The following is a 21,253-nucleotide window of genomic DNA, read 5'->3' on the forward strand; positions in this document are numbered from 1 at the left end:
GGTGACGGCGCGTGGCTGCGACGGGGGGAACGGGGAGGGGGTGCAGGATGGGGACCCCCCGCACGTGAGGCCAAAGTGGGGGGCTGCAGGCATGGGGATCCCCCGGCACTGGGGGACCCAGCACAGGGATCTCCTGGCACTGGGATCCCCCTGCACTGGGATTGCCCAGCACCAGGATCCTTCCAGGACTGGGATCCTCTGCCCTGGCACTGGGATCTCCCAGCACTGGGATCTCCCAGGACTGGGATCTCCCAGCATTGGGATCTTCTGGCACTGGGCTCCCTCCACACTGGGATCTCCCAGCACTGGGATGTCCCTGCACTGGGATCTCCTGGCACTGGGAGTCCCTGCCCTGGAACTGGGATCTCCCAGCACTGGGATCCTTCCAGGACTGGAATCTCCCGGCCCTGGGACCCCCCCCCAGCACTGGGGTCCCCGCTGGGGCAGTGCCCCTGCCCGTGGGGGTGATGTCGCCGCCTGTCACGGCGGGGGATATCGCGACAGGAGGGTGGCGGCGCCCGCTCGCCCACACCCAACATGGCGGCCGCGCCTTCGCCGCGCTCAGCTGATGACGCCACTTCCGGTCCGGCCGCGGCGCGGCGACGCCAAAGGGCGGGGCGCGGAGCTGGCGCCTGCGGCTGACGTCACGGCGCGGGGCGGCGGTGCGTGACGACGTCGGCGGCCGCGCGCGGGCGGGAGCGGGCGGGAGCGGGCGGCGGGGCAAGATGGCGGCGGGGCCGATCTCCGAGCGGAACCAGGGTGAGCGCCGGGGCCTGCCGGGGGGGGCTGCGGGGCGGCCTGGGGACCCGGGCAGGGCCCTGCGAGGCGGCTGGATCTCCGGGGACGTGGGGGGGCCCTGAGGGGGACCCCGGGCTCCCTGGGGATGGGGGGGGGCTCTGCGGGGGACCCCGGGCTCCCTGGGTGGCACTGGAGGGGCCTGGTCTCCATGGGGACGTGGCGGGGGGCACTGGAGGGGACCCCGGGCTCCCTGCGGACTTGAGGGCCCTGGGATCTCTGGGGACACGGGGGTCCCAGGGCTGCCTGGGGGCATGGGGACCGCCATGGGTGGGCCCTGGGCTCCGTGAGGCCATAGAGAGGCTCTATGGGGGGGTCCTGGGCTCCCTGGAGATGTTTAGGGGGGAGCATGGGCTCCCTGGAGATGGGGGGTGCTCTGTGGGGGGGCCCAGGGTGACCTGGAGGCTAGGGGGGCTGTGGAGAGGCCCTGGCTCCCCAGAGATGATGGGGGGTGTCAGTTGGGGTCTCCTGGCCTCGCTGGGTACGAGGGGGGGCAATAGGAGATGGCACGGAGAGGGTCTGGTCTCCGTAGAGAAAAGGCAGGGGGGCCTCCCTCATTGAGGGCGTAATTAGGAGGGATCTGGTTAAAAGTTTAAGGCCGTGCAGCATCAAGCCCTCAAGTCCTAACCCAGCTTCCCAGACCTCACTCAGCTCTTCTTTTTCTCTCCGCTCAAGATGCGACGGTGTACGTGGGGGGGCTGGACGAGAAGGTCAGCGAGCCGCTGCTGTGGGAGCTCTTCCTGCAGGCGGGACCCGTGGTCAATACCCACATGCCCAAGGATCGAGTCACAGGCCAGCACCAAGGTGAGACATCCACTGTTCTCTCTCCAGAGCTGCACGTGGAATAAAATACTTTTACTGGGGGCAGTCGGAGAGGGATTACTGGGGGCAGAGAGGTGAGGGGTGGGGAGATCATCTTCCTTCCCCTAAGGGCAGCCTTGGGCTCTCTGGTTTTAAATCCAGCGGGGTTGTACGAGCTGTGGGTCTGCCCCTCCTAAAGCTCTCTCTGGGGCCTTGTTGCAGGCTATGGGTTTGTGGAGTTCCTCAGCGAGGAGGACGCGGATTACGCCATTAAGATAATGAACATGATCAAATTATACGGGAAGCCGATCCGAGTGAACAAGGCCTCGGCCCACAACAAGAACCTGGACGTGGGGGCCAACATCTTCATTGGCAACCTGGACCCCGAGATCGACGAGAAGCTCTTGTACGACACCTTCAGCGCCTTCGGGGTCATCCTGCAGACGCCCAAGATCATGCGAGACCCCGACACGGGCAACTCGAAGGGTTACGCCTTCATCAACTTCGCCAGCTTCGACGCCTCGGACGCCGCCATCGAGGCCATGAACGGACAGTACCTCTGCAACAGGCCCATCACCGTGTCCTACGCCTTCAAGAAGGATTCCAAAGGCGAGCGGCACGGCTCGGCTGCCGAGCGTCTCCTGGCAGCCCAGAACCCGCTCTCGCAGGCGGATCGGCCCCACCAGCTCTTCGCCGACGCTCCTCCTCCTCCCTCTGTCCCCACCCCTGTCGTCACCTCCCTGGGACCAGGCGTCACCCCTCCAGGTGGGTAAATGGCTGCTCCTCGGCGCACGGGAGGCTCAGGGCAGCGGGGCTGTGCCACGGGGCTGCTCTTTGGTGGCAGTTGGTGCAAATCCCTCAGTGCAGCTGTAGGATCACGAGCTGGTGGGACCTTACAAAGTCTCCCCTCGCCGTGGCAGCTCGACCTGTGCTGTCCCAGGGCTGGGTGAGGGGATCCTGCTTCTGTCTGCTGTGTTTTTACAGCGCTGTTTGTGTTTTCCTCTCCCTCCTGAACGCCCGGGAGGTTTATTTGTGCTTTTGGGTTGTTTGGTTTTCTTACACCTCACCGAATTCTCGCTGTCTCTCCTCCCAGGCCTCCCGCCCCCAGGATCCTTCCCCCCACCGGTGCCGCCCCCCGGAGCGATGCCTCCCGGCATGCCTCCTGCCATGCCGCCCCCACCCATGCCGCCCGGCGCCGGTGCCCCCGGGCCCCCCACCGGGGCTGCGCCCGCCGGGGGACACCCGCCTCACCCGCACCCCTTCCCTCCGGGCGGGATGCACCACCCAGGTAAGCGTCAGTCAGGTCTGGGTGTGGGAAACATCGCTTGTCTGCTGCTTCTAGAGGGTGGGCTTGGGTAAATGCCCCCTCTTCCTCCTTCCCTGCGCTTCCCCTTCTGGAAAATGAGGAGAAAAGTGTTGCTATCCTCTGTGAGGGACCGAACGTGGCGTCTTTCCCCGAGATGTTGCTCTCTGCAGCACGGGGCAGCCTGGTGAAGGGAAGGGAGGACCTGATTTCTGGGTTTCTCTAAAAAAAATCCTAAAATTTGTTTAAAAATAGCCTGGAGTGGGGCCCAGTGGGATCAGTGAAGCAGTTGGGTGATGTGGGAAGTAGCGTCCTTCTGGGGGGCATCCAGGTGGGTCGAGATGGTGCCCTCGAGCTGTGAGGGTGCGGGACAGGGGAGGGCAGGGTCTGTCACAGCGCGGGGTTTGGGGGTCTGGGGGGGGCTGTTCTGGCTGGGAGGATGTAACGAGGCTCCAAACCTTCGTCATTTTTGTCTGGTGTAAATTAGTGCGTTAAGTGTGAACCTTCTCAGCGCTGCGGCTCCGCCAGGCAGGAGCTAATTCCAGACACCAGAACAAAATGTTTCTTGGAGTCCCTTCCATTTTTAGCCCTGTGGTACCGGGGAACGAGCCACGTCTGTGTCTAGACTCTGGTTTCAAACGCAGAAATTAAGTGAAATTTGCAATTTAATTGTTGTTGTTGTTTAATCCTGCTCTGAGCTGCTCTCCCGCGCTGGCTGATTAGGGTGCTCCGCGTGCCCGTGGCTCCGGCCGTGCCAGTGGCCAGATGGCTGCTGCCTCTCCCCGATCACAAGCTGCTTGTTCAGGCTTTAGAGCAGCCAATTACCCTTCCACGCCGCCTGCCCTGTGCAGCCACGCCGGGCTCTCGAGTTTCTGATGAGGAAAAAAAGGATTTGTGTTTTTTTGGTTGTTCTTAAAGGGATAAAATAAGAGAAGAACAGAAAAAAAGTGGGTTTGGAGGGACTCAGGCCACTCAGAGCGGGGCAAGCTGCCAAGTCAGGTGGCTCAGGGGCTTGTCCAGAATCTCCCAGGGTGGTGGTTTCTCTCTGAGCCCTGTCCCAGGCCTGCACCACGCTTGCTGGCACATCCCTCTCCCCCCACACCTACACCCAAGCAGCATTTCACAGAATCACTGAGGTTGGAACAGCCCTCTGGGCTCATCGAGTCCAACCATGGCCCTGACACCACCACGTCAACTAGACCAGGGCACTAAGGGCCATGGCTAGCCTTGTCTTAAACCCCTCCAGAGATGGTGACTCCACCACCTCCCTGGGCAGCCCCTTCCAGTGTCTAATGACCCTTGCTGAGAAGAAATGCTTCCTGATGTCCAACCTGACCCTCCCCTGGCCAAGCTTGAGGCTGTGTCCTCTTGTCCTGTCGCTGGTTGCCTGGGAGAAGAGGCCGACTCCCACCCTGCTCCAGCCTCCCTTCAGGTAGTTGTAGACTGCACTAAGGTCACCTCTGAGCCTCCTCTTCTCCAGGCTGAGCCTGTTCCCGTTGCCTCTAGCCGGAGAGCTTTGCTCTTTCTCCTCCCCAACCTCCCTTTTGGCAGCAGAACCCCCTGTGCAGACCTGACACCACCGTACAGCTGGATTTAGGGCCCCTCTGGGCTGTGGGTGCCCTCGTTACGGCCCCCCCTGACTCCTTGTTCCCCCAGGAATGCCTCCCATGCAAGTGCACCACGGGCCGCCCGGGATGGGCCAGCATCACCCAGGACCACCGGGCTCCGGCGGCCAGCCTCCCCCCCGGCCCCCGCCTGGCATGCCACACCCTGGACCCCCACCCATGGGTATGCCACCCCGAGGACCTCATTTCGGGTCGCCCATGGGTAAGTGGGTGCCTGCAGCAGGCGGTATGTGTTCTTTTCTATCGATCGTAACGCACTTTCGGGGGTTCAGCGCTTGCTCTGGGCCTGCGCCCGCCCTCCTTCCTCGCTTAAGGGGACAAGGAGGAGGTGATACCGCAGCCCCCCAGTGGAGAGGTGACTGGGGGCTGCTGAGCCAGGGTCTCCTGGGGCTCCGGTGATCCCCCCCATCCCTCACGTCGGGATATCAACAGGGCTTTGCCGACAAGGAGGGTTCCTGAGAGCCGTGGGGTCCGAGGAGAGGCTCCTCCTCCAGGACCTGTGGGTGGAGGGGGAACGAGGGAGAGCGTTGCCCCAAACCATGGGTGGGTTTTGGGGGGGGATTGGCTGTGTCCGGAGGGTGTTAACGTCCGTGCTCTGTCCCCGCAGGTCACCCCGGCCCCATGCCGCACCACGGGATGCGCGGCCCTCCTCCGCTGATGCCTCCTCACGGCTACAACGGCCCCCCTCGCCCCCCGCCCTACGGCTACCAGAGAGTCCCCCTGCCCCCCCGGCCTGCGCAGAGGCCCCCCGGGGTGCCGCCGCGTGGCCCCTTGAGGGGTCCCCTGCCCTAAATGCGGTGGTGGCAAACCCCCCTCCCCGCCGGGGACCCTTCCCCCTCTGTCCTCAACCTTTCCCTTCCCCTTGCACTAACAAACCCTCACCCACGAGGGGCAGCCAGGTCCCTCCCCCTCGCAGCTCCCCCCTCTGCCTTTCCCTCTCCCCATTTCTTTTTATAGTTTGCATTTTGGTTACTTTTCCCCTCCTCTCTCCATTTATCTCAGCCTTGAAGATTTTTCAAGGTACTTTTAACAGGATTTTTTCTTTCCTATGTAAAGCAGCGACGGCCCATTTACAAATAAAGCATTTTAAGAAGCAGGGGGTCGTCCCTCCGAGGTCGGGACGGGGCTTTGCCTGTTTGCCATCGGCTGCTGACTGCTCTCGGCCTCTGGTGATACAGATGCTGTGTGTTTGTCTCAGTGAGACGCTGAATTAGGGCTGATGCACCCAGTCTCGGGCTGTTTGTTGGTGGCTCACGGGGTCCTGGTAATCTGGGACACGTGTGGTGAAGGAAATGTCCCATCAAGCCTTAAAATCCATCGGACACTCGTCCCAGAAATTGAGCAGGACGTTTGGAGGAGTAATTTGGCGGTGAAACCTGCTCCCCTGAGTCCCTGCCTCGTCCTCCTCCACCCAGGGAAGGGACTTGTTTAGAAATGAGATCTCATTTTGATGTTGCTCATGGGAGGCTGTTAGAGCTGCGCTTCTGGGGGCATTATTGTTGTGGGGGCAATAAAATTGGGGTGAAGCTGCCCCGTTGGGAGAGGAGGTGGAGCAGGCCTGGTCCGTGTGCTGTCTCCCTCCTTCCCAGGGCTGAGTCGCCAGAACCATCCCACCTCTCCTAACGAATTCAGCGTCGTTGCACCGGTGAGACTGATAATTGGGGAAGCAGAGTCTGTGGATGGGAAGTTTCACGCCTGCCCCAGCAGTTGGGAAGGTGTGAGGAGGGAGAGGGCTTGGCTTCCTGCAGAGCTCCTTTCGGGGAGGCGGGAGGGCCTGCAGCTGGGACAGGCAGAGAGGTTCTGGCTTCAAATCCGGGTGATTTGAGACCAAAAATCAAAGTGCTTCCAGGTACGTGGCTGCCTGGAGCTGCTTTGTGGGGGTATGAATGGGGACTGTGGTGCTTTTTTTGGCTGCTGTGGCTCTTCAGTGCTCTGCAGAGGAGAAGCCACCTTGTTTTCAGCCTTCATTTTACTCTCTGCTGGTTTATTTCTGATTTATTTTAACATCCCAGGGCCAAAACTGACCTTTAGCTCCAAGATCTGCTCACCCTTAGGGGCCAGAGGGAATGGATGGTGCCGTGCTTCCCCTTCTGTCGTCGCGGGGTGGTTTGGTGAGTGAGGTCTGGAGAAATTCAGAGCCTGGGTGGGGAAATAGCGACGCTGATCTATGAGCTTTGGTTCTGCTTTGCTTGTGTTGCCTTCGGCACGTGAGTGGCCACTGCAGGATCCGTGAGATGAGCTGGAAGAACTGTAATAAAAGTAACATCTGGGCTGCCCGTAGCTTTTACTGCTGCGGCAGTCTTGTGCTACTCCTTGAGTAGCCACCCCTGCCCAAATCCAGCTGTCCTGGGGGGACAGCTCAGGTCTGTTGGAGGAGATTTGGGGCTTGCTGTGTGGTGAAGAGTTTCCAGGACTGCTCCTAAGGGCAAAGTGGTTGTGGGGGGGCTGATCCTGGCCAGGCTGAGCACCCAGCGCTCCCGCTGTTGGTGTGCTCGGGTGCTGAGCTGCGGTGAAGGTTCCCAAGGTGGGATCGTGGCCAGCACGGAGCCCTTCCACCAGGGTAAAACTAAGGAGGAGCCCAACGCAGTCGTTGTCGTCTGGCTGTGGGGAGCAGGGGCTCTGGTCTCTCCCCCTGTGCTGGAGGGGAATCAAGTGGCTTCACAGCCGCTGCTTTAAGGAGCAGAGTTGAAGCAGGAGGAGAAAGCTCAGGTATAAATAAGCAGTAAATCGTGGCTGGTTCCGAGGCCAGAAGCTGTGAGGGGCTGTGCTGGCAGCTCCCCAGCAGCCAGCAGCTGGGCTGTAGGTGTTTTTCTTAAGAGCTGCCTGGTGAGAGTGTTTTAAAACACAACCTGATGTTTGTGCTGATGGTCCCATGCAGGGGGTTGTAGTTTGCCTTTCTCTGCTGTGGTTGTGCCTGGATGCGGCTCAAGGCGATAACGTTCTCGTTAGGTGATGGGGTCGATGCTTAAATCCCCCCCTTGCAGGTGGTGGGTGTAGGGAAGGACTTAACGCTGCAGGGAAAAGCACCCCTGAAGGTGAACAGGTCTGAGAGCAGCCGCAGCGCTGAGGGGTTTAAATTTGTGGGGTTTAAATTTGTGATGGATGAGCTGGGCTCTGCTTTCGGGAGCACCCAACAGGTCCTTGAGCTGTACCCGGGGTCGTAACGCTGGGCTGGAGACGCCGGCAGATCTTCGTGTCAAGGTTTGGCCAAAGTCAACCAGCCCTGTGAAAAATCCACGATAGCTCCAGCAATTAAAAGCATTCCTGGAGTGGAAATAATCGTGCGGAGGGAGAGGCAAATTGCCATCCATCGATCGGGTCTGCACGCGCGCCAGGAGCGAGATGTCTCGGTCTCTGCTCGACTCCAGCTGCTGGGTGACCTTGTGAGCTCCGAAGCGGGAGCCCTGCGAGCTGGGATGGAGGGGTTTGTGCCCACCACGTCACGGGGAGTTGGGTTAAGCTGATGCTGAAGGGGTTTGTGTTGAGAAGCTGAGATACACCAACCCCTTCTGCCCCGGTGTTGGACCCCCCGAGCGCGCCTGGAGCTCACGGTGGGGACGGAGCTTATCTGCAGTTCACCACGTGCTGAGATCCGAGATGCTTTGAGATCTTGAGTGCCCGAAGAAACTGGTGCCTCCTGCACGTTGCTGGTGAGCCCTGGGGTGGTATTTCTCTGCTGGCTGCTCAGGGAAGCCACCGGCACCCAGCCGGGGCAGCCGATCTCCCTGCCGCAGACTGACCCACCCCCAGTTTTGTCCCATCACCCCCAGTTTTGTCCCATCCCCCCTGGTTTCTAGGCCCTGGCAGATGTGACGTGGTCAGAGTCCCTCAGCAGAGGAAAGAGCCGTTCCCCTGTCCCTGCCGCGATGCGTTTTGCTCTGGTGATGCGCGTTGAAGCCTTAGGGCTGAGCGCGAGCTCGCGGATGCTCGGACACAGAGATAGAAGGAAGGGGGACACGGAGATGCGCTGGTGACAACATGAGTCACAGCCTGGCAGGGCTTGGTGGCCCCAGGGAAGCAGTGCTGGCCCAGCCCAGCCCAGGCTGGGCACTGGGGCTCGTTGGGCGCGTGATCAGCCCCGATGCGACGCTGTCAGAGCGGGCGCCCAGCCCTGGGTGCAGCCGCCCACGCAGAGGGGAGACGGGGTGGGCTTTGAGCTCAGCTCCCTTCCGAGGTTATTTCCATCACGATCTCAATTATTTCTCAGCTTCCAGTTTCCTAAATCCTTCCCTGTGCTGGTGGCACTGGTGTGGACTGGTCCCTGACCCTGTTTGCCCAGTCTGAGCTGAAGTCCTGCTGCGTGGCTGTTAACATGTCGGTCCTGGCACGCGTTCTTGCCCTCGCTGTGCCTTGGGCACGCTTTCCTCCTCCTCCTCTCCTTAAAGGATGGTCTCCCACTGGCATCTGGCTTGTGCCCGAGCTACCACGAGCTCGGCACAACCGGGGCACGGGACGCCTGGCCCCGTCCCCAGCTCTGCTGGTGGCCCGCGTGGCTTTGGGGCTAACGCCCTGGAAGCTGAGACCGGCTCAACTCATTGCGTGTGGGATGCAAGAGGAGGGGGCTCAGGGAAGGTCCTGTTTGTGGGACCACCACTCCCCCAGCCCTGCTCAGCATGGGGACCCCCCCCCCCCCAGCCCTGCTCAGCGTGGGGACCCCCCAGCGGGTACCGGGCGTGCTCTGAGCCCCCCGTCCCCGGGAGGGAGCTGGGCTGGAGCGCTCGGGGTCCTGATTCCGACCGCCGGGGCGAAGGGGGGGCCGGTTGGGGTACCCCAGCCCTCGGTTTGCCTCCCTGCAACAACCACCTTCCTCCTCGCACCCCCCCAAACCGGCGTCGGGGGCGTTTGTGCCCCGTCACGGCGGAGGGGCCGGGTCTGGCCAGCCCAGGCGGAGACGATTTGATGCAAAGAAATCAAAATTCACCCCGAGGAGGCCGTGACTCAGATTTGCCGGCTGCGGTGCCATCCGCCGCGCTGCCTGCGGCTGCGGTGGGCGGCGGGGGGGGGGAGGCTGCCGGAGAGGGGCTGAACACCACCGCAGCCCCAATCCCCGGGAAGGGGAACCGGGGGCCGGCTTGTGCCCCCCCCCATTAGCCACGGTCGCCTCCGCAGTCACCGAGAGCATCTCGGCACGGGAACCCCGCTCCCGAGGGAGCTCCCCGCGAGCGTGGGCAGCCCGGGGGGGGTGGCATCGCCTTCTTCGCCTTCGCTCCTAAGCCAAAGCGAGGGGCGAGCCCCCCACCGTGCCCCCCAAGCCCCTCGGTGCCGTAGCACGGCCCCCCCCCCGCCGCCTCCCGTCGCTGGGCGGTTGTGATGGGCTCTCCCGACGCTCAGCGCGTGTGGCGGAGGCTGCGGCGTTAACGCTGGTACCCAGGAGCTCTTCCCTCGCCGGATCCGTGCCGGAGCATCCTTCCTCTCAGCGCCGGGCCGCAGCGGAGCGAGGGCTGACACAGGTAAGGAGAGAAAGAAATGCCTTTTCTAAGGCAGATCCCCCCCTTCTTCCTCTCCCCGCTGCTTTTAATTAGCATCCGCTGATGGATCGGGGGGTTCGGCTTCTCCTTTCCCCTCGCTGTGGCCATTTTGTCCTGGGAAACCTTGTCTCTCGTCGCCTTGCTCTGTCTTTTTTTTTTTACGTGCGTGTTTCCCAGGCTCTTGCCATCCCTCCCGCGCCGTCGCAGGGCCGGGGAAGCTCTGCCGATGGCGACGGGGGTTTCGCCGCAGGGCTGGGTGTTTGTCGCGGGGCTACGGGGCAGGTTTTGGGGAGGGGGGAGCGCCGCAGCTCGCCGGGGGGGTGTCGGAAGATGACCTTGGACACGGGCGATTTCAAACTCTTCTCCTTGTCGCCATGTTCTTGCCATAACGCAAAAAAAAAAAAAATGCTGGGGGCTGCGGGGTGGGGGATGGACCCGGCTCAGCCCCAACGTGGGGCCTCCCGGGGGGTTTCGGGGTGCGAGGCAGGGCGCATCCATGGCTGGCCCCGGTCGGACGCATGGCAGGAGGAAGCAGGTCCGGAGCGTGATAACCTTGTGTGGGGCTGGCGATGACGCCAGGGCCGGCGGCGTGGTTTTGCCACCAGAACAGTGTTTTTGGGGACCCCCCCCCACCACCACCCACTGCGTATGGGGTGGCCACGGGGCGTGTGATTTCTGGCTGCCTCGTGAAATCAACCCCCCGATCTCCAAAGCATCCGTGGTGACGCGCGGCGTTGGCTCGGCCGCTCGACGCTCCCCGGCTCGTGCCGAGCAGCCTCTCCGGCACGGGGCCAAGCTGTGACCTTGCTCCCCGTCCCATCCCAGTCCCCGGCAGGTATTTGGCCCCTCGCCACTTCCCTCGTCCTGTCACCGGGTCCCCATACGTCACGGCCCGTGTAGCGGCGTCCCGTGGCACGGCCGCATTGGGAGGCACCGCAGGCAGCCGCCAGCCCGGCCGGAGCGAAATGACCTTGGCCACGAACCGGCTCCTTCCAGGGGCCGCGGGTGCCAACGGGTTCAATCCGAGGAGGGGACCGGGGGCTCCCCGGGGTGGGCACGGGGCCGGGGAGGAGAGAGCAGGGGGTTAATTAGGGATTTAACGCTGCTTAAAAGCAGCTGCCCGGCTTCATTCAGACATCAGGGGGGCCACGCCGTGCCGCAGCACTGTCCCTGGGCTTTGGGGGGGTCACACCAGCCCCCACGCTGGGTCAGCAGCGCCTGCACCCACTGCCCAGGCTGGGGGTCTGCGGGTCCCGCGCTGTGCTGAGCTCTGTAAAGCCTGGGGTGGGGGGTACGCCGCCTGCCCTTGGCCTTGGCAGCCCCTGGAGGGGACATCTGGGGTGCGTGGGGACAGGGAGGTGCCACCTGCAGGGTAGAGCCTCTGGGGTGTATCCGGATGCCCCTTCTCCTCCCCGAAGGCCAGACCCCTAGGGGGGGTGCTGAGGGTGCCCCCAGCACCCACTGGCTCTGCCCCAGGGCTCTTCTGGCGGCTGGGTCAGCTTCTGCCCACGCCAGCGTCTCTCGCCAAACACAGCCCGCAGCCAAATCCCTTCTGGAAGCCTCCCCGAGAGCGTGGCCCTGTACACGTGGTCCCCGACACCGGCTCAGCCCTCGCGGCCAGGCTGGGGCCGTGGCATCAGAGCCGGGGGTACCGCCGGGCAGCCCAGGACCCCTCTGAGGGACCCCCATCCCTTGAGCCCCCAGAGCCGGGGCAGCGCTGGGGCTGCCCTGGGAGGCTTTTGGGCTCAGCCACATTATCAGACACCTGAGAATCCACCTTGGTCCCACCCTCAGGCCAATGAGGGTCTAAATCCAGAGCTGTCCCCATCCCGGCCCCGCTGTGGGTGCCTGGCCCTGAGCTGGGCTCGCTGTGCCCGGGTGAGCCCCCCAACACCCCACCACGGGACCAAGGTGCCCCAAATCCTCCTGTTTCCACCCGAGACGTGGAAAAAGTGCCGTGGGCGCTGGCGGGGGTGAACCCCGGGGTGAGGTGGGACGAGGGGCTGTTCCCATCCTAAAACGGCCCCTCCTTGTGTCTGGGCTCCTCAGGTCCCGGCCAGCGTCCGGGGTCCCCCCCCCGTGTCCCCTCCCAGCCGGTGCCACGCGGATGGGTAGCGCCGTCACCCGGCCCCCCGCATCCCACCGCGGCCCCCGGGCGTGAGGCCGCAGCCCCCGACGCAGAGGACCCCCCCCCCCCCCCTCTCGCCATCCCAACCGACCCCACCGGCACCATGGACGAGAGCTTCCGCGACCGGACGGCGTTCATCCGCGGCGCCAAGGACATCGCCAAGGAGGTGAAGAGGCACGCGGCCAAGAAGGTGAGCAGGGGCATGGACCGCGTGCAGGACGAGTACACCAAGCGCTCCTACTCCCGCTTCGAGGAAGAGGAGGACGACGAAGACTACCCGCCCCAGGATGGCTACTACCGGGGGGGCGAGGGGGCCAACGAAGAGGAGGGGGCTTCCAGCGACGCCACCGAGGGCCACGACGAGGAGGATGAGATCTACGAAGGCGAGTACCAGGGCATCCCCCGGCACGACTCGCTGAAGGCCGGGGAGCGGCTGGGGGCCGAGGTGGCGGCGGGCGCCTTCGAGGACGGCGAGGGGCAGCGGCGGAAGGACAAGGAGGAGCTGGCGCAGCAGTACGAGCTCATCCTGCAGGAGTGCGGCCACGGCCGCTTCCAGTGGACCCTCTACTTCGTCCTGGGACTGGCCCTCATGGCCGACGGCGTGGAGGTCTTCGTGGTGGGCTTCGTCCTGCCCAGCGCCGAGAAGGACATGTGCCTCTCCGACTCCAACAAGGGCATGCTGGGTGAGGGGGGGACGGGGGGACAGGGAGGTGGGGGGGGACAGGGGCAGGTAGAGGGGTGTGGGGGGACAGGAGAGGATTGAGGGACATGGAGGGGCGTTGGGAGATGAGGGATTTGGAGAGATATGGGGGGACAGAAGCAGACGAGGAGATGGAGGGGCAAATGGGGTATAGGGGGACAGGAGGACAGGGGGAGGTGTGGGGAGAGATGAGCAGATGGGGACACCATAGGGGGACACCATAGGGGGACACCATAGGGGGACACCATAGGGGGACGTAGGGGGACATAGGGAATATGGGGGACATAGGGAATATGGGGGACATGGAGAGACATAGGGGATATGGGGGGATTGAGGGACATGGAAGGATGTGGGGGGCACAGGGAGATGTGGGGGGCACAGGGAGACGTGGGGCTATGGGGGGACACAGGCAACACGAGGGACACAGATGTGGAGGGTCACAAGGAGATATGGGGGTGCAGGGGGACACGGTGGGTATGGGGGGACACGCAGGGCAGGATCCGGGGGCGTATGGAGGGACCTCGGGTATGGGGGGACACCACAGGGTGTAGGGGGGACACAAGGAGATCTGGGGGGGGCATGGAGGCGCAGAGGGAGGTGGCTGGGGCTGGGGGCCCTTCTGACACCCCCGGGTGTCCGCCCTCCACCCCACCACTCACACATAGGGGTCGGTCCCCCCTCCATGTGCGGGGACACAGGGGGGTCACCGCCAGCCCCATGGCCACCCTCCATGGGTGACCCGGGGTGCGGGTCCCTGTGTCCCCCCATCACTGATGTCACCGTGTCCCCCCCACCCAGGGCTCATCGTGTACCTGGGCATGATGGTGGGCGCGTTCCTGTGGGGCGGGCTGGCCGACCGCCTGGGCCGAAGGCAGTGCCTCCTCATCTCCCTCTCCGTCAACAGCGTCTTCGCCTTCTTCTCCTCCTTCGTCCAAGGCTACGGCACCTTCCTCTTCTGCCGCCTCCTCTCGGGCGTGGGGTAAGGGGGGACACCCAGGCACCCATGTGGGGCACACAGGTGGGGGGCTGAGTGCCGAGACCCCCCGGTTTTTGGGGTCGCTGGGGTGGGTGGTGACACCGTCCATCCCATCCCTCCGTCCCCCAGCATCGGCGGCTCCATCCCCATTGTCTTCTCCTACTTCTCGGAGTTCCTGGCGCAGGAGAAGCGCGGGGAGCACCTGAGCTGGCTCTGCATGTTCTGGATGATCGGTGGCATCTACGCCTCCGCCATGGCTTGGGCCATCATCCCCCACTACGGTAGGAGCCCGCCGGCACCGCGGCGTGTGCCCAGTTGGGGAGGTCTCAGCACCACCACCACGTCCTGACCTGTCTCCGTAGGCTGGAGCTTCCAGATGGGCTCGGCGTACCAGTTCCACAGCTGGAGGGTCTTCGTCCTCGTCTGCGCCTTCCCCTCGGTCTTCGCCATCGGGGCGCTCACCACCATGCCCGAGAGCCCCCGCTTCTTCCTGGAGGTGAGCGGACCTGGGGGGGGGGGCACAGGGACGTGTCCTGCTCGGGGGGGTGCAAGTGGGGACCCCAAGCGGGTGGTGGGATGGTGGGGAGCTGGGCAGGGACCCCAAGTGGGTGATGGGGATGGGAAACCCAGGTAAGGACCCCCCAAGTGGGTGGTGGGACCCAGGCAGGGACCCTGAGTGGGTGATGGGGATGGAGGGACCCCAAGCAGGTGATGGGGATGGAGGGACCTGTGCAGGGACCCCCAGGTGGGTGGTGGGACCCAGGCAGGGACCCTGAGCTGGTGGCAGAGATGGGGGGAGCTGGGCAGAGACCCCAAGTGGGTGATGGAGATGAGGGGACCCAGGTAGGGACCCCCAATTGGGTGGTGGGACCCAGGCAGGGCCCCTGAGCGGGCGCTGGGACAGGAGCAGGAACGGTCCCGCGCTGAGCCCGGGCTCTGCCTCGCAGAACGGCAAACACGACGAGGCCTGGATGGTGCTGAAGCAGGTCCACGACACCAACATGAGGGCCAAGGGCCACCCCGAGAGGGTCTTCTCGGTAAGGTCGCCCCCCCCAGACCCTGGGGCTGAGCCTCCAGCCAAGGTGGGCTCGGAGGAGCAGGAGCTGCAGTTCCCACCCCGAGGGGGTCAGCCCTGCTTCAGCGGGTGGGGAAACTGAGGCACGAGGTGGCGACGGGTCTCACCTGGGAGCCTTGGCCCAGGCTGGCGCCTCCCAGTGTCCCCAGACTGTCCCCTCCCCGCAGGTGACCCACATCAAGACCATCAAGCGGGAGGACGAGCTCATCGAGATCCAGTCGGACACGGGGACGTGGTACCGGCGCTGGCTCGTCCGATGCCTCAACCTCTCGCAGCAGGTGGGGCCGGACCCTCGTCACCTCTCGTGTCACCTCTCGTGTCACCTCTCGTGTCACCTCTCGTGTCACCTCTCGTGTCCCCTCCCGTAGGTCTGGAGCAACTTCCAGCAGTGCTTCGCGCCCGAGTACCGCCGGGTCACGCTGATGATGATGGCCGTGTGGTTCACCATGTCCTTCAGGTGGGGCTGGGGGGCACCCGGGGGGGTCACGGTGTCACCCCGCGGCGTGGTGGGAGCTGGGCAGCACCCGGGTGGGGCTGGGATGGGGCTGGCAGCACTGGGATGGGACTGGAAGCATGGGGATGGGACTGGCAGCAGGATGGGCAGCACTGGGACAGCACTGGGAAGGGACTGGCAGCACTGGGATGGAGCTGGGCAGCACTGGGATGGAGCTGGGCAGCACTGGAATGGGGCTGGCAGCACTGGGATGGGACTGGCAGCAGGATGGGCAGCGCTGGGATGGGCAGCACTGGGATGGGATGGGGCTGGCAGCACTGGCATGGGGCTGACAGCATTGGCATAGCACTGGGATGGCACTGGCAGCACTGGGATGGGATGGGACAAGGAGCACTGGGATGGAGCTGGGCAGCACAGGGATGAGGCTGGCAGTGGGATGGGCAGCACTGGGATGGAGTTGGGCAGCACTGAGATGGAATGGGATGGGCAGCACTGGGATTAGACTGGCAACACTGGGATGGGACTGGTAGTGGGATGGGCAGCACTGGGATGGAATGGGCATCACTGGGATTAGACTGGCAACACTGGGATGGGACTGGGGTGGGGCTGGCAGCACTGGGGTGGGGCTGGCAGCACTGGGGTGGGACGGGCAACACTGGGGTGGGACAGACAGCACTGGGATGAGACTGGCCGCACTGGGACAGGACTGGGATGGGACTGGCAGTACTGGGACGGGACTGGTGGGCCTGGCACGGCGGTGCCCGGGCTCAGCCCCTCTCCCCCGCAGCTACTACGGGCTGACCGTGTGGTTCCCGGACATGATCAAGCACCTGCAGAACATCGAGTACGCCTCGCGCACCAAGCTCTTCACCCGCGAGAAGGTCCGGCACTTCACCTTCAACTTCACCCTGGAGAACCAGATCCACCAGGGCGGGGAGTACTTCAACGACAAGTGCGTGGGGGGCGCCGAGGCCGGGCCCGCTCGGTGCAGCGATGAGGTGACGAGCTGGGCTCTTCCCATCCCAAACCCCCGCCAGGTTCATCGGCCTGAGGATGAAGTCGGTGACGTTCGAGGACTCGCTCTTCGAGGAGTGCTACTTCGAGGACATCACCTCCAGCAACACCTTCTTCAAGAACTGCACCTTCATCTCCACCGTCTTCTACAACACGGGTAGGAGGGGGGACAGGGCTGGAAGGGAATTGGGACAAGGAGGGAGACTCCTTGATGTTGAGGTGTTGGAGCGAGTGCAGAGGAGGGCGACCAAGCTGGGGAAGGGTCTGGAGGGTCTGACCTGCGAGGAACGGCTGAGGGAGCCGGGGGTGTTTAGCCTGGAGAAGAGGAGGCTCAGAGGTGACCTTAGTGCAGTCTGCAACTACCTGGAGGGAGGTTGGAGCGGGGTGGGAGTCGGCCTCTTCTCCTGGGCAACCAGTGATAGGACAAGAGGACACAGCCTCAAGCTTGGCCAGGGGAGGGTCAGGTTGGACATCAGGAAGCATTTCTTCTCAGCAAGGGTCATTAGACACTGGAAGGGGCTGCCCAGGGAGGTGGTGGAGTCACCATCTCTGGAGGGGTTTAAGACAAGCCTGGACATGGCCCTTAGTGCCCTGGTCTAGTTGCCATGGTGGTGTCAGGGCCATGGTTGGACTCGATGAGCCCAGAGGGCTCTTCCAACCTCAGTGATTCTGGGATTCTGTGACCCAAACTGGTTTCCCCAACATATCTTCTGAACCACACAGACTTTCTCCCCCTCTACGGTGCCCAACAGCTCAGGCTGAGCAGGACCAGCTCACCGATCCCCTGGTATTAACCAACCAGGTGGCTTTGCCAAGCGTCCATCCCAACTTTTGACCATCCCATGACCCATCACTTTCAGTGTCATCTCCAACAGCCCATCACAGACCTCACCGACCCCCTTCTCCCCCAACAGATCTCTTTGAGTACAAGTTCATCAACAGCCGGGTGGTGAACAGCACCTTCCTGCACAACAAGGAGGGCTGCCAGCTGGACTTCAGCGACGACAACAACGCCTACATGATCTACTTCGTGAGTTTCCTGGGCACCCTGGCCGTCCTCCCCGGGAACATCGTCTCGGCCCTCCTCATGGACAAGATCGGCCGCCTGCGCATGCTGGGTGAGTGTAAGGGGGGGGTCGTTACGCAGAGGGTGGTGAGACGCTGCCCTGGGCTGCTGGGTATGAGGTTTTGGGTGCTAGGTGTGAGGTTTTGGGTGCTGGGTGTAAATGTGGGGTCCTGGGGGGGAGGTCTTGGGTGCTGGGGGCAAGGTTTTGGGTGCTAGATATGAAGTTTGGGTGCTGGGTGTAAATGTGGGGTCCTGGGGGTGAGGTTTTGGGTGTTCGGGCAAGGTTTGGGCTGCTGGGTGCAAGGTTTTGGGTGCCAAGTGCGTGAGGTCTTGGGTGCTGGGTGCCAGATGTTGGTTGGCTGCTTGGTGCAAGGTTCTGGGTGCCAGGTGTGAGGTCTTGGGTGCTGGGTGCCAGATGTTGGTTGAGTGCTAGGTGTGAGGTTTTGGGTGCTGGGTGCAAATGTGGGGCCCTGGGGGTGAGGTTTTGGGTGCTGGGGGCAAGGTTTTGGGTGCTAGGTATGAGGTTTTGGGTGCTGGGTGCAAATGTGGGGCCCTGGGGGTGAGGTTTTGGGTGCTGGGGGCAAGGTTTTGGGTGCTAGGTATGACGTTTTGGGTGCTGGGTGTAAATGTGGGGTCCTGGGGGTGAGGTTTTGGGTGCTGAGGGTGACGTTTTGGGTGCTGGGGCAAGGTTTGGGCTGCTGGGTGCAAGGTTTTGGGTGCCAGGTGTGAGGTCTTGGGTGCTGGGTGCCAGATGTTGGTTGGCTGCTTGGTGCAAGGTTTTGGGTGCTAGGTGTGAGGTCTTGGGTGCTGGGTGTAAATGTGGGGTCCTGGGGGTGAGGTTTTGGGTGCTGGGTACAAGATTTTTGGACACTGGGTGCCAGGGAGGTGGGAGATGCCCCATCCCTGGGGACACTCAAGGTCAAGTGGGACGGGGCTCTGGGCAACCTGCTCTGGTGGGAGACGTCCCCACTCATGGCAGGCTTAGATGGTCCTTGAAGGTCCCTCCCCACCCACACCCTTCTGTGGCTCCATGCCCTCCTGCCTCAGTTTCCCCCCTCCGCCGCGGCGCGCGGGGAGGCCGCGTGTCCCCTCGCAGCCCTGACGTGTCCCCGTGTCCCACCGCAGCCGGCTCCAGCGTCATGTCCTGCGTCAGCTGCTTCTTCCTCTCCTTCGGCAACAGCGAGTCGGCCATGATCGCGCTGCTCTGCCTCTTCGGCGGCGTCAGCATCGCCTCCTGGAACGCGCTCGACGTGCTCACCGTGGAGCTCTACCCCTCCGACAAGAGGTGCGGGGGGCTGGGGGCACGGTGGGGCGCGCCAATGGGGAGGGGTTGGGTGCCAGGTGGGAGGGTTTGGGTGCTGGGTGCCAGTTGTGGGCCCTGAGGGTGAGGTTTTGGGATGCTGGGTACCAGACACCAGATGCTGGGTGCAGGATTTTGGGTGCTGGGTGTAAATGTGGGGTCCTGGGAGTGAGGCTTTGGGTGCTGGGGGCAAGGTTTAGGGTGCTGGGTGCAAATGTGGGGTGCTGGGTGTGAGGTCTTGGGTGCTGGGTGCCAGATGTGGGCTGGTGGGTGCAAGATTTGGGTGTTAGGTATGAGGTTTTGGGTGCTAGGGTAAATGTGGGGTCCTGGGGGTGAGGTTTTGGGTGCTGGTGGCAAGATTTTGGACGCTGGGTGCAAGGTTTTGGGTGCTAGGTATGAGGTTTTGGGTGCTAGGGTAAATGTGGGGTCCTGGGGGTGAGGTTTTGGGTGCTGGGTGCAAGGTTTTGGGTGCTAGGTACAAGATTTTGGATGATGGGTGCCAGGTACAGGATGCTGGGTGCAGGATTTTGGGTATTGGGTGCAAATGTGGGGTGCTGGGGGTGAGGTTTTGGGTGCTGGGGGCAAGGTTTAGGGTGCTGGTTGCAAGATGTGGGGTGCTGGGTGTGAGGTCTTGGGTGCTGGGTGCCAGATATGGGCTGCTGGGTGCAAGATTTGGGTGCTAGGTATGAGGTTTTGGGTGCTAGGGTAAATGTGGGGTCCTGGGGGTGAGGTTTTGGGTGCTGGGTACAAGATTTTGGCTGCTGGGTGCAGGATTTTGGGTACTGGGTGCAAATGTGGGGTCCTGGAGATGAGGTTTTGGATGCTGGGTGCCAGTTGTGGGTCCTGGGGATGAGGTGTGGGGTGCTAGGTGCGAGGTTTAGGGTGCTGGTTGCAAGAGGTGGGGTGCTGGGTGTGAGGTCTTGGGTGCTGGGTGCCAGATGTGGGCTGCTGGGTGCAAGGTTTTGGGTGCTAGGTGTGAGGTTTTGGGTACTGGGTGTAAATGTGGGGTCCTGGGGGTGAGGTTTTGGGTGCCAGGGGTGGGGTTTGGAGTGCTGGGTGCCAGATGTGGGGTGCCAGCTGCTGGGCACCAGGTTTTGGGTGCTGGCCGCTGGGCACGGGGGTGCTGGGTGTGAGTTTTCGGGTGCTGCGGGCGCAGCCCACGGGGTGGAGGACAGCAGGGGTCCCTCAGGGCTGGGTGGGCCGTGCCACCCCGGTGTCCCCGTGCCACCGCCGTGTCCCCGTGCCACCGCCGTGTCCCCGCGCCCGCAGGACGACGGCCTTCGGCTTCCTCAACGCGCTCTGCAAGCTGGCGGCCGTGCTGGGCATCAGCATCTTCACCTCCTTCGTGGGCATCACCAAGGCCGTGCCCATCCTCCTGGCCTCCGCCGCCCTCGCCCTCGGCAGCTCCCTCGCCCTCAAACTGCCCGAAACGCGGGGGCAGGTCCTGCAGTGAGGGGAGGGGGCACAGGGACCCCCCCCCCCAAACCCCAGCCCCCCTCCCCGGGCATTAGTCGCGTTAGACACTGTGAAACGTCTTCTTGGAGCATTTGGGATCTTCATTTGCACTTGGCCCCCCCCCAAACTCCCCCCTGCCCCCCCCCCCCCCCCAAACCCCTAACTACCCCCTCCAGCCCCCCCGAACCCCCAACCCCCCCCTCCCACCCCCTCAAACCCCCCCAGCCCCCCCATTTCTTCTCTCGGTGTCGTCCCCTCTGTGAATAGCTGCTCGTTCCTGGGGGGCTGCGAGTGAGGGGGTTGGGGGTGCAGGACAAGCCCTGTGCCCCCCCCATGCAGGGCCAGGGAGGAGGAGGAGGAGGAGGATGAAGGCTCCATCCTCAGTGAGGCAGGGATGTGGCAGTGGTGGCTCCGTGACTCAGTTTCCCCATCGGTGAGGGCAGCAGGGCTCCAGCTGCACCCCAGGAGGATTGGGGGGGGGGGGGCACACCTCCAGCCCCCTCGTTTAATTTTGGGGTGCAGTGGGTACCCCCCCCACCCCTACACCAGGCACTGGGTGCCCCGAGGCGTCACCCATGGGTGCTGCCGCCCTTCGCGTGCTGCTTGGGGGTGTGGGGGGGGCCACAAGCGCTGCCCCAGACCCCCCCCCTTTGGATTGAGGGGGGGGCACAGCTGCTTTGTGGGGTGCAGGGGGGTGGGCACTCCCCAAACTGCCATTTATTTATTTTTTTTAACTCGTTTTTAAAGGATTTTCTTAGGGGTGCTGGGGGGGTGGGGTGCTGGGTGCCCCTGCACCCCTTTTCCCCCCCCCTGCACCCCTTTCCCCCCCCTCCAGCCCAGAGCACAAAACCACCAGCGGTTTGCAAAGCACAAAGCGGCGCCTGGAGGCAGCACTGGGCCCCCCCCCCCGCAAAATAATCGGGGTACAGAGTAGGGGGGGGGGGTCCTGGGGCTGTGCCCCCCCCCCCAGCGAGGGATGGGAAGGGTTGGTCTATGCAAAAGCACTTTGGAGACCCCTGGCAGCCCCCCACACCCTGGCAGCCCCCCACACCCTGGCAGCCCCCCACCACCCTGGGCAGCCCCCCACCATCGT

The 21,253-nt window shown here is 63.5% G+C and overlaps 2 protein-coding genes across 3 annotated transcripts; both read left to right on the plus strand.

The window, feature by feature from the left end:
• Nucleotides 1-694: 694 nt before the first annotated feature.
• Nucleotides 695-5,620, plus strand: SF3B4 (splicing factor 3b subunit 4). Of its 2 annotated transcripts, none has more exons than XM_068414733.1 (6): nucleotides 695-759; nucleotides 1,471-1,599; nucleotides 1,819-2,361; nucleotides 2,690-2,884; nucleotides 4,556-4,750; nucleotides 5,132-5,620. In XM_068414733.1, the coding sequence occupies exons 1-6, from the start codon at nucleotides 726-728 to the stop codon at nucleotides 5,314-5,316; spliced, it is 1,281 nt and encodes a 426-aa protein (XP_068270834.1). In that variant the 5' UTR covers nucleotides 695-725; the 3' UTR covers nucleotides 5,317-5,620. The 2 variants fall into 2 exon arrangements, with proteins under 2 accessions (XP_068270834.1, XP_068270835.1); XM_068414734.1 differs by having other exon boundaries at nucleotides 4,556-4,726.
• Nucleotides 5,621-12,223: 6,603 nt separating this feature from the next.
• Nucleotides 12,224-20,892, plus strand: SV2A (synaptic vesicle glycoprotein 2A). The gene is made up of 12 exons (XM_068414728.1): nucleotides 12,224-12,803; nucleotides 13,619-13,799; nucleotides 13,926-14,077; nucleotides 14,159-14,292; nucleotides 14,744-14,833; nucleotides 15,039-15,149; nucleotides 15,240-15,328; nucleotides 16,113-16,277; nucleotides 16,363-16,496; nucleotides 17,254-17,457; nucleotides 18,531-18,690; nucleotides 19,975-20,892. Exons 1-12 carry the CDS (start codon nucleotides 12,224-12,226, stop codon nucleotides 20,156-20,158), a joined length of 2,184 nt encoding a protein of 727 aa, XP_068270829.1. The 3' UTR covers nucleotides 20,159-20,892.
• Nucleotides 20,893-21,253: the final 361 nt, after the last annotated feature.

This window comes from Nyctibius grandis, chromosome 17 (assembly GCF_013368605.1).
Source record: "Nyctibius grandis isolate bNycGra1 chromosome 17, bNycGra1.pri, whole genome shotgun sequence".
Taxonomy (NCBI): domain Eukaryota; kingdom Metazoa; phylum Chordata; class Aves; order Nyctibiiformes; family Nyctibiidae; genus Nyctibius; species Nyctibius grandis.

Bases quoted from the DNA above. Each gene is read 5' to 3' on its own strand.
- SF3B4 (XM_068414733.1), top strand. From the start codon at position 726: ATGGCGGCGGGGCCGATCTCCGAGCGGAACCAGG. The intron at 760-1,470 runs GTGAGCGCCGGG...TCTCCGCTCAAG, and splicing joins GATCTCCGAGCGGAACCAGG to ATGCGACGGTGTACGTGGGG. The intron at 1,600-1,818 runs GTGAGACATCCA...GCCTTGTTGCAG, and splicing joins AGTCACAGGCCAGCACCAAG to GCTATGGGTTTGTGGAGTTC.
- SV2A (XM_068414728.1), top strand. From the start codon at position 12,224: ATGGACGAGAGCTTCCGCGACCGGACGGCGTTCATCCGCGGCGCCAAG. The intron at 15,329-16,112 runs GTGGGGCTGGGG...TCTCCCCCGCAG, and splicing joins TGGTTCACCATGTCCTTCAG to CTACTACGGGCTGACCGTGT. The intron at 18,691-19,974 runs GTGCGGGGGGCT...CCGCGCCCGCAG, and splicing joins CTCTACCCCTCCGACAAGAG to GACGACGGCCTTCGGCTTCC.